The sequence below is a fragment of the Ochotona princeps genome, chromosome 8 (assembly GCF_030435755.1).
Source record: "Ochotona princeps isolate mOchPri1 chromosome 8, mOchPri1.hap1, whole genome shotgun sequence".
NCBI lineage: Eukaryota > Metazoa > Chordata > Mammalia > Lagomorpha > Ochotonidae > Ochotona > Ochotona princeps.
This window is the reverse complement of record NC_080839.1, coordinates 64393482-64404912: the sequence shown is the minus strand read 5'-3', so window position 1 is coordinate 64404912 and position 11431 is coordinate 64393482. Positions and strand designations below refer to the sequence as shown.

General features: G+C 61.9%; 1 protein-coding gene across 1 annotated transcript; it reads left to right on the top strand.

Annotated features, from left to right (window-relative positions):
- Positions 1 to 454: 454 nt before the first annotated feature.
- Positions 455 to 11147, top strand: GAREM2 (GRB2 associated regulator of MAPK1 subtype 2). The gene is made up of 6 exons (XM_004582648.2): positions 455 to 658; positions 2953 to 3093; positions 6675 to 6805; positions 7369 to 8442; positions 9230 to 9399; positions 9738 to 11147. Exons 1-6 carry the CDS (start codon positions 547 to 549, stop codon positions 10765 to 10767), a joined length of 2658 nt encoding a protein of 885 aa, XP_004582705.2. The 5' UTR covers positions 455 to 546; the 3' UTR covers positions 10768 to 11147.
- The last annotated feature ends 284 nt before the right edge of the window (positions 11148 to 11431 follow it).

The window sequence follows — 11431 nt, the reverse complement described above, 5'->3', positions numbered from 1 at the left end:
GACATGGGGCTCCTCTGTGGCCCCAACCACCGGCAGAGGGCACCGCACACACGCCTCGAGGGACCGATCGACCTGTAGACCCCAGGCTTCGGGAAGAGATCCTCGAGGGGAAGGCGAGCAGGGCAGGACAGTTCCCATGTGGGGATTGGAGAAGGGCGGGGACCCTGGGACGACCAGTACCAGAGGACCCCGGGCAGGCTGCTCATCCAGCTTCAGGGTCTCCACTAGCGTGCCGAGAGGCGCTAAGGCCAGGCAGAGCCCGGGGGCTCCGGGATGCCTGATCGGTGCTGGGTTCGAGTCCTAGATCCCTCCTGCTCCGCGAGCCGGCGGGGCGGGCCTGGTACGGGGGCAGGCGGGCAGGCGGGCGCCGCGGGGGTGGGGCGAGGGGCGGGCGCGGGGTCCGCGGGAGGCCGACACGTGACGCTGCGCCCGGCCCCGCTGCCTCGGAGCTACGCCGCGGCTCCAGAGGTGACGGACACCGGAGCCCGGCGGCGCGGGACTGGCCGTCGGGGCCCCGGGACGGCGGGTCCCCGGCGCGCCCATGCCATGGAGAAACTGGCGGCCGGACTGGCCAGCTTGCGCTGGAGCATGGGCGCCTTCCCGCTCGACCTCATCGTCAGTCGCTGCCGCCTGCCCACGCTCGCTTGCCTCGGGCCAGGTACCGGGGTGCGGAAAAGGACTGGGTCCGTGGGAAGCCAAGGATAACCGCCTCCCCACAACCCTGGCTGGGGTGGCGGGGCCCTGCCTGTATGAGGCCCAGGGGAAGGGGAACCCGGGAGCTATCACGAGCACAGAGTCCACTGCTGCGCCCCCCCCCCCGGCCCTGCTCTCAGGCATAGAGTCAAAAAGCCTGGGGGACAGGGCTAGCGATAGAGTTCCTGGCGTCGCTGGAGCCCCGAGTGCGGTCAAGCCTGGTGCCCGCCCCGTCGGTGCGCCCCTGTCCGGCCACCCTAGGATCCCCTGCTTCCGCTGGGCCCCCTCCATCCCTTTGTCTTCGCCTCTCACCCCTGGGGCTTCGGGCTAGTCTGCACGTCCCCCCACCCCCTACCCCTGCCACCTCCTGGCCTCGCTAGGCCACTCATTTCAGCGTCCTTCTTTCATGTCCCCCGGGAGTACTCTTGGGTCCCTGAGGTGCACAAGCCACTTTCGGAGCGGCGGAGTAAGCGGACGCTGTGTCCGGTTGCCCCCACCCCCATCCCCACCCTGCCACTGGGACCTCGCCCTCCCTTACGCCTCCTTCCACTTGTCCCTGGGACTTTGCAGATGGGACCGTGCATGGGGGGCCAGAGAGGGGACACCCCACAAAGGTAACATGCAGTGAGGAAGCTGTGGCTGGGAGAGCAGGGTGGAGAGGGGGGCGGCTTGGTTGGGGGAGGGGCAGGAGCTGGGGCTGGCAGCCAGGCCAGGGGTTTTGTGTGTGAGAAGAATAGGGGTTTGGCCCGCGTTGGCACACTCGCTTCCCTGCATGCTAATGGGGCTGGTGGCCGCAGCGGCTGGACTGGGCGATGAGTGCCTCAGTGAGGCCCGTGCAGGCCCCTGGTGGGCGCAGACGAGTTGGGTCATCGGGCAGGGGTGCGGGTGGTCCAACAGGGTCATGGTCGCAGGCGTGGTCAGTGAAGGATCCTGGGTTTGTCTGTGTGTGAATGGGATGAGCAGCCTTAGTTCCCTCTTGGCACCTCCCCCTTGCCTGCTACTGCTTTCGAGGGGGCACCCTTCCTGGCAGAAGCTCTTCATTGAATGGGTACGTGTGTCCAGAACAACTGGCATGATGGCCTAGATTGCTTTCTGTCGGTGGCAGGACTGGGTGGAGGTCGTGGCTGGCATGGGAGCATGTCTGATGAACTCTGAGTGTCCCCAAATGTTGTGTACATCCGTGTTGGGAGGGTTGCTGTGTGGTGGGATCCTTGGGTACCCAGTCCCCATCCCTGGCTGTTGTGGTTGGACCGCTGGTGGTCATAACCTACGGCTAATGTGTATGTGTGTGCATGGCTGTAGTCTGTGCCTGGGGGAGGTGTGTTCAGGTCATGCCTAGCACCCCCTCCACCCTGATACACAGACACACATGCACACACTTGGCAGAACCCCCAAGCTTCCCAGGAAGCCATCTCCCAGTTGATGGGGTGGCGGGAATTTCATAGCTTGTGTCTGAGGGGCTGGGAGGAAGAATGTACACACACACACACACACACACACACACTCCCCACCCCCGTCCCCCGGCCCTGCCAGCCACCAGCTGCCCAGTGACCTCCTGGAAGCCAGCCTCCCTCCTGCTCCCCTGGAAACCGTTGCTGGGTTTGGAGCCTGTGGGGCAAGGCCCCTCCCAACTCCCAACACCTCTGCCCCTGTGTGGCTTGCCCCCCTCGCTGAGCTCCTGGTTCCTGACTGTAAGACCTGCTACCTCCTCCTTCCCCTGGCCCTCCAGTCACTGTAACCAGGAGGACATGGAGTTGGCGGAGGGAGAGCAGAAAAGCACTTCTCTGGGATGGCTCCGGCATCCGGGGCGTCTCCCTCTCTCCTCTGAGGCCCCTGGGTGCAGCAGACTGCCCATGGTCAAGAGCAGCAAACCCAGAGTGGGCCCCTCTGTGCCTGCCCACTGGAGTTCCCTGGAACCCTGGGGCTCTCCTGGCAGGGGCCCACAGCATCCATCTTGCCAGGCCAAAGCATGGAGGACACAAAGCTCCTGAGCCCCCTGCAGGGTCGCCCTTTGCCCCTCTGCGAGTCCCCACTGCTCCCCCTCTTCTCGCTTCCCCAAGGGCCTGGGTGCAGGCACTGTGGCAGGTCAGCCACAAGGTCACAGCTGGTAGCTGCTGGTCCCTGGAGCCTGGCTGACATGGCCAGGGGTCATGGTGGGGAGGTGAGGTCACCCCTGCTGGCTCTTCCAGCCCCTGCTTATCTCCGCTCTCCTTTTCCTTCTTCCCCTACCCTCCCTCACTTCTCCCTCTCACTTCTCAGGGGAGTATGCGGAGGGCGTCAGCGAGCGAGACATCCTGCTCATCCATTCCTGCCGCCAGTGGACCACGGTGACAGCCCACACCCTGGAGGAGGGCCACTATGTCATCGGGCCCAAGATTGACATCCCTCTCCAATACCCAGGTGTGCCCAACTGGGGGCCGGGCACACAGCCTTGGGGGAGGGTGTCCCTGCACCTGCAGGAGGCAGGGCTGACAGGTATGGACGGGAGCAGAGTGCATAGCTGATCATTTCTGTGCTGTTGCCTGGAGCCCTGGGTTCCTGGAGAGGTGGCTTGCGGATCCACATCTTTTTCAGGAATAGATTTGAAATTAATGACTAAAAACATGCCCACACCCCTCCAGTGTTCACAAGCGAAACCTTCCCCCCTTATCTGCCTTCTTCACACACAGCCTCCAACTCTCAACTCCCCAAACCCAGGCAGGGGTGCTCAGGGCCTCAGGGCTGCACCTGGCAGTACACTTCTGCTGCCCACAGCTCTTGTTTTCACGGGAGGACATTACAAGTGAGTGTTGGCGTGTTGGGATTTCACATGGTATTGGTGGGATCCATCCTGGTCTCAAAGAGTGAAGGTGCGCCCCCTGCTGCATCACACTGGAGCTGCAGGGCTGTTGTTGCTGCCTGGCACCCCTTGTAAGCCCAGGACCCTACAGCGTCTGTATTCCCCACACTGGACTGAAACACCCCTTCTGGCTCTTGGCCTCCCCAAGTCTCCTGGAGCCAGTGGGACAGATTTGGCTCCATATTCAGGCTGTTGCACACTGGCACGACCCTGGGCAGTGGGTACCTGCGTTTCCCTGCACCCCATTAACAGATGACTGTCTCCAGTATCCCTCCCACCTGGCTCTCTTGTGGGCCTGTGGCCTCTTGAGGGGCTGCTCAGGCTAGAAGGGGCCCCAGATTGTTGGCTTTCTGGAGTTCAGAGAAGCACATGTGGATGAAAGCCCTGGCAGAACTGTGACTTGGGGGGCTACGTCTGGTTCACTTGTGTCATTAGGGCTTGGGAGACTAAGGCATGGCAGCTCTTGGCGGATCTGGCTCCTGGGCTCCCAAACCTGCCTCGTACCTCTGTCTGTGGTGGTGATAGGATGGCCCCTAGGTCCCCATATTTGCTTGCAGCGGGAAGGGAAAGTGGAGACCAGGAACAGGGGGAGGGGCTGGTGAGTTAACAGGGGAGTCTCTGAGTGCAATGACTCCACCTAATGAATTAATAATGGCCCTGGGCTGGCAGGGTGGCCGGCAGTGGACTGTGAAGACAGCCTCAGCCAAGGTGGGGGAGGGGAGACGATGCAGGCAGTGCCCCTCCTAAGTGGGCTGGAGGTGCTGTCTGGCGACCCTGGAGTCTGTAAGATGCTGTTTCTCCAGAAGTCAGGGACACCTGCTCCTTCCACCCTGGGTGTCTTCCCAGAGTGCCGTAGCACTCCCCAGCACTTGGCACATGCACCTGGAGCCAGATAGTCAGCTTCTATTTTACAGATGGGACAGTTGAGGTCCTGGGAGTCAGGGATTTGCCCGAGGTCATCCAGCTGGCCAGGTCTGACTTCAGAGCCTGTGCTGTCCCCTCCACCCAGTCTGTTAAGTGTGAGCTATGGAGCTGACCCCAGGAGTGGGGAGTGGGAGGAGAATGAGAGCCTGTGCCAGCGGTCAATGGGAGGCTGAGGGGAGCATAAATGTGTCTTGGGAGGGCAGGGGCAATGTGGAGGGGCTGGCCAGGGCAAGGCGGGCCCCTGGGGATGTAGGAGATTGACCAACCGACCAGGGCTCCCACCTATCAGGAGGCAGGAGAGGAAGCTGTAGGGGGAGGAAGCGGCTGGCCGTGGCTGAGTGTCAGTCCCGCGAGGTCTCCCTTCCTTCCACCCAGCAGTATTGGCCACCGCTGGGCTCTGGGCTGTGGCCAAGGGGGTTGTGCTGGGTGCCATGGTTACATCGATCTCCCCTGCCACATCCTCCCCCGGTTCCAGCCCTGACTTGGCTCTGAATCTCCCCCACGGTGGTGGGGGGGGGCGGGGAGAGTGGCAGCCACTTCTCACTGCCTGGCTGCTTGCAGTGGGGGTGGGGGAAGGCTACTCCTGGTCAGTTGATGGCAGACTTCAGCGCCTGCTCCTTGACACCCCAAACCCAGCTCGTTGCCTGGCTCCCACTCCTTGTATCCCTGCCACCTTCCAGGGTTGTGGGTGGCCTAGAGCCAGGAAGATCCTGGAGTGTTTGGGGCAGGACAGGGCACCCTCCCAGCTTGCCCCTGTTCTCCCCTTGTGTCTCTGTGTTGTCCCTTCTCTCCTTACTCTGAAGTGCTGCTGCTTCACGTCCCGCCCTTGCCTCCTTGCTCTGTACACCTGCATGGTGTCCATGGAACACCCTGCAGTTCTCCCCCATGGCACTCCACCCCTATGGCCCCACAGTGTGCTCCTGCTGGGCCCCAACTTTTGCTTGATAGCTGTGCCATTGCTGTGGGGGAGAGGGGACCAGACTGGTGGCCTGAGGACAGCGCCCCCTCCTTCCTTCACGTCTACTCTCAGTGCCTGGTCTGAGGAGTCCCCCTTCAAGTATCTTGTGGTCTGTTTTCCTTTTGACTCTTTCCTGAATGCTGGGTCATTTGCCTGCTTCCCATCCCGGTTTCCCCTTCAGCCTCCTCCCCTCCAGGCACCAGCATGTCAGGCGAGGCAGGCGGTCTCCATGTCGGATGTCTGTACTGTGCAATCACGCCCACTCCTCTGCAGCTCAGTGTCACCTCTACAACACAGCCTTCCTTTCGCTTTTTGTCCCCAGGCTGTGGTAGCATGGGTTGTGTTATCTTACCCACTCTATCTGTTGTACCTTAGACAGATATGTAGCCCCCTGTAGGGCTGTGATGCATAAGGGTCCTGCAGGGATGCTTGCAGGATAAACACAAGTGGGAGTGAAGCATCCCTGAGAACTGGGGACACTGTACCTGTCATGGTGTCACCTGTGCCAGGCTCCTCCCACAGTATCACACCTGGGAAGAAGCTGCCCAGCGGATGCCTGGACATTTTGTGCTCCTGAAGTGGGCACAAAAGAGGCATAGCACGAGCTGACAGTTACATACATGGGATTCGGGTTAGGTCATTAAAGTCCACATTCGTGGGAAGTGGCTTTACTAGGTTCATGTCAGAGGCCTCTGGGTCAGTGGATTGGAGGTTAGGACAGGGTAGAACCTGGGAATACACTTTTGGGCTCAGAACAGCTCTCCTGGAGCCCCCAAGGCCTGGGGCAGGGGCTCTATTCTGCCCAAGGCAAGTGTCTGGGCTCCAGAGTCAGCCAGGGACCTAGATCTTTTATCCTGACCCCTCAGATCCCAAAGAGGCAGAGGGCCTTGCTTAGGGTCCCAGTGGGTCAGAGATCAGCCAGGAGACATGCCAGGAGCTGGTGACTGGACCTGGTGTCGTGTGGATGGTTGGCCAGAGGCCAGCTTTGCGTCCAGGAATTTGGGGCCAGTTGGCACAGGGTTTCCGTAAGCAGGTCCTGCTGGCCTTGTGTGCACTCACTGACTGTGGGTGAGGGCTAGATGCCTGTTCTGGGGGGGAATCTAGGCGTGTCTCTTTGCTAAGGCTGTGCAGTGCCCACCCACGCCTGGACAGAACTGCCTTTTGGCTCCTGAGTTCTGGGTGAGATCGGTGTAGCAACCAGAGGGGCCACCAGGGTTCCATGCAGGTACACCCCAGCAGCCTGTACTTCCTCCTGCACAGGGAAGTTCAAGCTCTTGGAGCAGGCGAGGGACGTGCGGGAACCAGTGAGGTATTTCAGCAGCGTGGAGGAGGTGGCCAGCGTCTTCCCAGACCGCATCTTTGTGATGGAAGCCATCACCTTCAGCGTCAAGGTCAGTCCTTGACCCCACATTACCCCTTCCCTGGGTAAGGGGAGGAGGAAATAGCTAGTCAGGACGGAGAGAGGTACTGAACATGGCTTCGGGTGACACCTGCCAGAAAGGCAGAGCACGAGGCCCAGTACTTCTCCTGAAGAGCAGAGCAGCAGGAGAGCACCTGCACAGGGGTCATGTCCCCTACTTTGAGGCCTTTTCAGGCAGCACTGGCTGCAAGGGTGCAGTGCCCGCTGGGCTCCTGTTTACAAGTCCTTTCCTTTCTCTTCCCACCGGTTCCTCTTGGCTGGCTGAGCAGCACGATGGGCCGGCCCACATGGGCATCTCACTGGCCCGAGGTTCTGTAACTCCCCCAGCAGCAGCTGGCAGTCACAGTCACCGCAGGAGGTAGCACAGGGTCCCGGAGGCAGTGCAGTTAAGATCCCACAGCTGCCAGGGGCCCCCCGCTCTGGGTCTGTTTTCGGGTGGAGAGGGCCGCAGAGAAGGGCTGCTGTGCCCTTCCCTGCCATGGCTTTCCATGCGGGACCCAGGCTGAGGCCCTACCCTGTCTCCGGGGTCCCCAGGTGGTGTCTGGTGAATTCAGCGAGGACAGCGAGGTGTACAACTTCACGCTGCACGCGGGAGACGAGCTCACCCTTATGGGCCAGGCAGAGATTCTGTGTGCCAAGAGCACCAAGGAGCGTTCGCGCTTCACTACGCTCCTGCGCAAGCTGGGCCGGGCCGGGGCGCTGGCCGGGGTGGGCGGTGGTGGCCCAGGGACTGCAGGGGGCTCGGGCAGCAGCAACAGCAGCGGGGCAGGAGCCCGGCCCATCAAAGGCAAGATGCCCTGCCTCATCTGCATGAACCACCGCACCAACGAGAGCCTGAGCCTGCCCTTCCAGTGCCAGGGCCGCTTCAGCACGCGCAGCCCGCTGGAGCTGCAGATGCAGGAGGGTGAGCACACGGTGCGCGCCATCATCGAGCGTGTGCGGCTGCCAGTGAACGTGCTGGTGCCCAGCCGGCCGCCACGCAACCCCTACGACCTGCACCCGGTGCGCGAGGGCCACTGCTACAAGCTGGTCAGCATCATCTCTAAGACCGTGGTGTTGGGGCTGGCGCTGCGCCGCGAGGGCCCGGCGCCGCTGCACTTCCTGCTGCTCACCGACACGCCACGCTTCGCGCTGCCCCAGGGCCTGCTGGCGGGGGACCCGCGCGTCGAGCGCCTAGTGCGTGACAGCGCATCCTACTGCCGCGAGCGCTTCGACCCAGACGAGTACTCCACCGCGGTACGTGAGGCGCCCGCCGAACTCGCGGATGACTGCGCCAGCCCGCGCCGCGGACGCCTCTGCCTGCCCGCGCTGCACGCCCCCGCGCCCACCCGCATCCCTGGCCAGCTCGTGCCTGCCCCTGCAACTGCACCTGCCGGCGACGGCGACCAGGAGTATGTGAGCCCGGACTGGGCTGCCGCCAACGCCGCCGCACCACCCGCGGAGATCCCCTATGAGGAGCTATGGGCACACCAGGCTCCCGAGAGCCTTGCCGAGGCCCGCAAGCGGCCGCTGCCCCCCGGGCCCGACCTTATCTCCTTTGGGGCTCCCATACCGTTATCGCGTCGGGAGCTCGAGACGCCGCCTCCTGTCCCTCCCAAGTCTGAGGCGGTGAGTGCCCAGCCAGAGGCTGTCCTGCTGCTGCAGTCCCCAAGTGCAGGATAGTCTGTGATGTGATGCTGCGGGGAAGAGATAGAGAAGGACCCAACTACAGCCGTGTGCTGGCCTCACACACGGCAGGGGCACTGTGGGCGCACATGTACCCTGGTAGGCCCTTGGCCTCTGAGGATGTGGGACAAGCCCAAGCCCCGTGATCCAGAAGGTTCTATGGAGCAAGAGTCCTTGGCCAGGGAAGAGAAGGCTCCATTGGGTAGAGACTCAGAGCACATCAAAGGCCCTGACAAGTCCTGCATGAAGAAAACCTGTTTTAACCAGAATTTCCCAAACACACCTGCCTCACAGGACAGGTCTTCCTCTGGTGATGCCTGTCACCATTCCCGAGTCGGCTCTGGGGATCTGCCCGTGGGGAGGAAACCCGACTTCACAGGCCTCTCTTCCCTCTGCCCCATGGTCACGCTCTTCCTCTCTTATTCCCTTGGGTTGGGAGGGAGACCACCTGGGGTTGTCCCTGATCTACTTCTACTTGTGATGAGTTTCCAAGGCAATAAGAGACTCTGTGTGTATGTGTGTGTTGGGGTGCTGTAGGTGGGGGAAATAGGTCCCACCTTTTCACTAAGAGGCAGTGGAGTGGGGTGGTGGGTGGCATTTGGGCTGCAGGGCAAAGCAGCTATTGGTAAAGTGGGTACAAGTCAGTCCCTAGAGCCTGCCTGGCCCAGTTGCAGGGTAGAGGGGGTGGGGAGGGTTGGCCAATCAGGGTCATGGCCCCCTCTACTTGCAGGTAAAGGAAGAATGTCGCTTGCTCAACGCACCACCTGTGCCTCCCCGGGGTGGCAGTGGCAGTGGCCAGCTCTCGGGCAGCCCCCCGGTGCCCCCTCGCTTCCCCAAGCTGCAGCCTGTCCACTCCCCCAGCTCCAGCCTCTCCTTCTATTCTGCTGGCCTCCAGGATGGGTGAGTCCTCATTTTTCTTGATACTGGGCATGGAGGGGTGGTTGGAAGGCTGGGGTCCAGGTGGGCTCAGGCAGGCCTGGCGCAGTCCAATGGCAAATGCAGCAGCTGGGGAAGGGCCCTCCCCCAGTTGCCCCAGCAAGTTTCTTTTGTAAATTGGTGATAGGAATTGGCTGTAGGGGAGGATGCCCCTTGCCATTGTAAAGTGCCTGTTGAACTCAGTTTAATTTTCCCTTTGCGCTCTTTGCTCTGGGTTGGGGATGCTGGGAGGAAGGCCTGGTGGTCCCTGGGGTGGGGTCTCAGGGCCTGACCAGGCCTGGTGGGTTTGTGTCTCCTCACAGGGCAGGCTCCCGCAGCGGCAGTGGCTCCCCATCCCCGGATGCCTACTCCCTCTATTGCTATCCATGTTCCTGGGGGGACTGCAAGGCGGGCGAGTCCCCCAGCCAGCCACCCCCAGGACCCCTGCCCTCCACCACACAGCCTGGCCAGGCCTCCCGGGTTCCCACAGAGTCACTGAGCACTAGAGCTGCTGTCGTCCTGGGGGCAGATGCTCCCAGCAAGGCCTTGCATGGCTGCCTGCCTGCGTTCAAGCCCTCTCACCCCCCAAAACGCTTCATACCCTTTGGAGCCCTCAATCCTTTTTCTGGTCCCCCCTACCCATCAGGCCCTGCAGTGGCCGCCTCTTCCGGGCCCACTAATGCCTTGGGCCCACTGGCTACCTCCAGCCCTGCTTATTCTGCACGCCCAGCCTCCCCAGGCCAAGCCTACCTACCTGCTGCCCCCTCCTCCTGCCCACCCTCCTTGTCCTCTTCCTCTGAGTGGCAGGAAACATCCCTGGAGGCCCTGGAGCCCTTCGAGCTGGGCCAGGGTATTTCTGCTGAGCCCGAGCTGCTGTGCTGTCCGGAGCCCCGAGCAGCAGGGGCCCTCGGGCCCTGCCTCTCGCCAATTGGCTCCACCAAAGCCTTTGAGCCTGAAGGTTTGGTCGTGCGGCAGGTTCCCACCCCGCTGTCACCAGCTGCCCTGCCGGGGCCTGAGGCAGGAGGGGCACGACTCTTCCTCACGCAGGGGCGCCTGGATGGGCCCCCAGGCAGTCCCCGGGATGGAGCTGTGGGCTCTGGCAGCCGGGAGCCCTCATCGCCAGCGTGGCAGCCCCCTGCTGACCTGTCTGCGCTCTCCCTGGAGGAGGTGTCGCATAGCCTGCGGTTTATCGGACTCTCGGAGGATGTGGTGAGCTTCTTTGCTCGTGAGCGCATCGACGGCAGCATCTTCGTGCAGCTCAGCGAGGACATCCTGGCAGACGACTTTCACCTCACCAAGCTGCAGGTCAAGAAGGTTATGCAGTTCATCAAAGGCTGGCGGCCCAAGATCTGATCCAGCCAGCCTGGGACTGCCTGGCACCAATGACAGAGCCCCTGGGAACCTGGCTGTAGGGAAGGTCTGTGCTAAGACCCAGGCCACTCAACGGTACCCACTCTGACTGAGCCACAGTGGGAGCCCTGCCTGGAGTGCACAGAACATATGGGTGGGGACTGGAAGCACCAGGCTGGCCTTAGCAATGATCTTGCGATGCTAGGCCACGGGCCTTTGGTGACCTCTGAAGCTCACTGATTCAGGCTAGAAAGGGAGCACAACAGTGCCTAATTCAAGCACACATTCCCCAAGTGCCCAGCCTCCTTTGCGCTTGGTGGACTTCTTGGCCTACAAGTGCCCAAGTCAGGGCTACTGATTTCTGTGACTCAGATCCTTTTTGCTCCCTCCTATCTCCCAGTCTGGGTTTAGGAGTCTCCCTAGAAGCACAGGTGAATGAAGCCTGAGCCCATGCCATGGTGCCTGGAGCCTCCCCTCTGGCTCCAGTCCTGATGTGCCAGCTTGGAAGCACACAGTGCTACTGTTGGCCTGTCCAGGGAGGTGTCCCTTGGCGGTGCCCCAGCTCTGTGCATACCTCATTGTGACCACCCACCCTACCTTGGTCTCCAGAGACCTGCTCAGAGCCAGGGCAGGTTTGAAGGGCTGAAGCAACTAGGTGACTGATTTC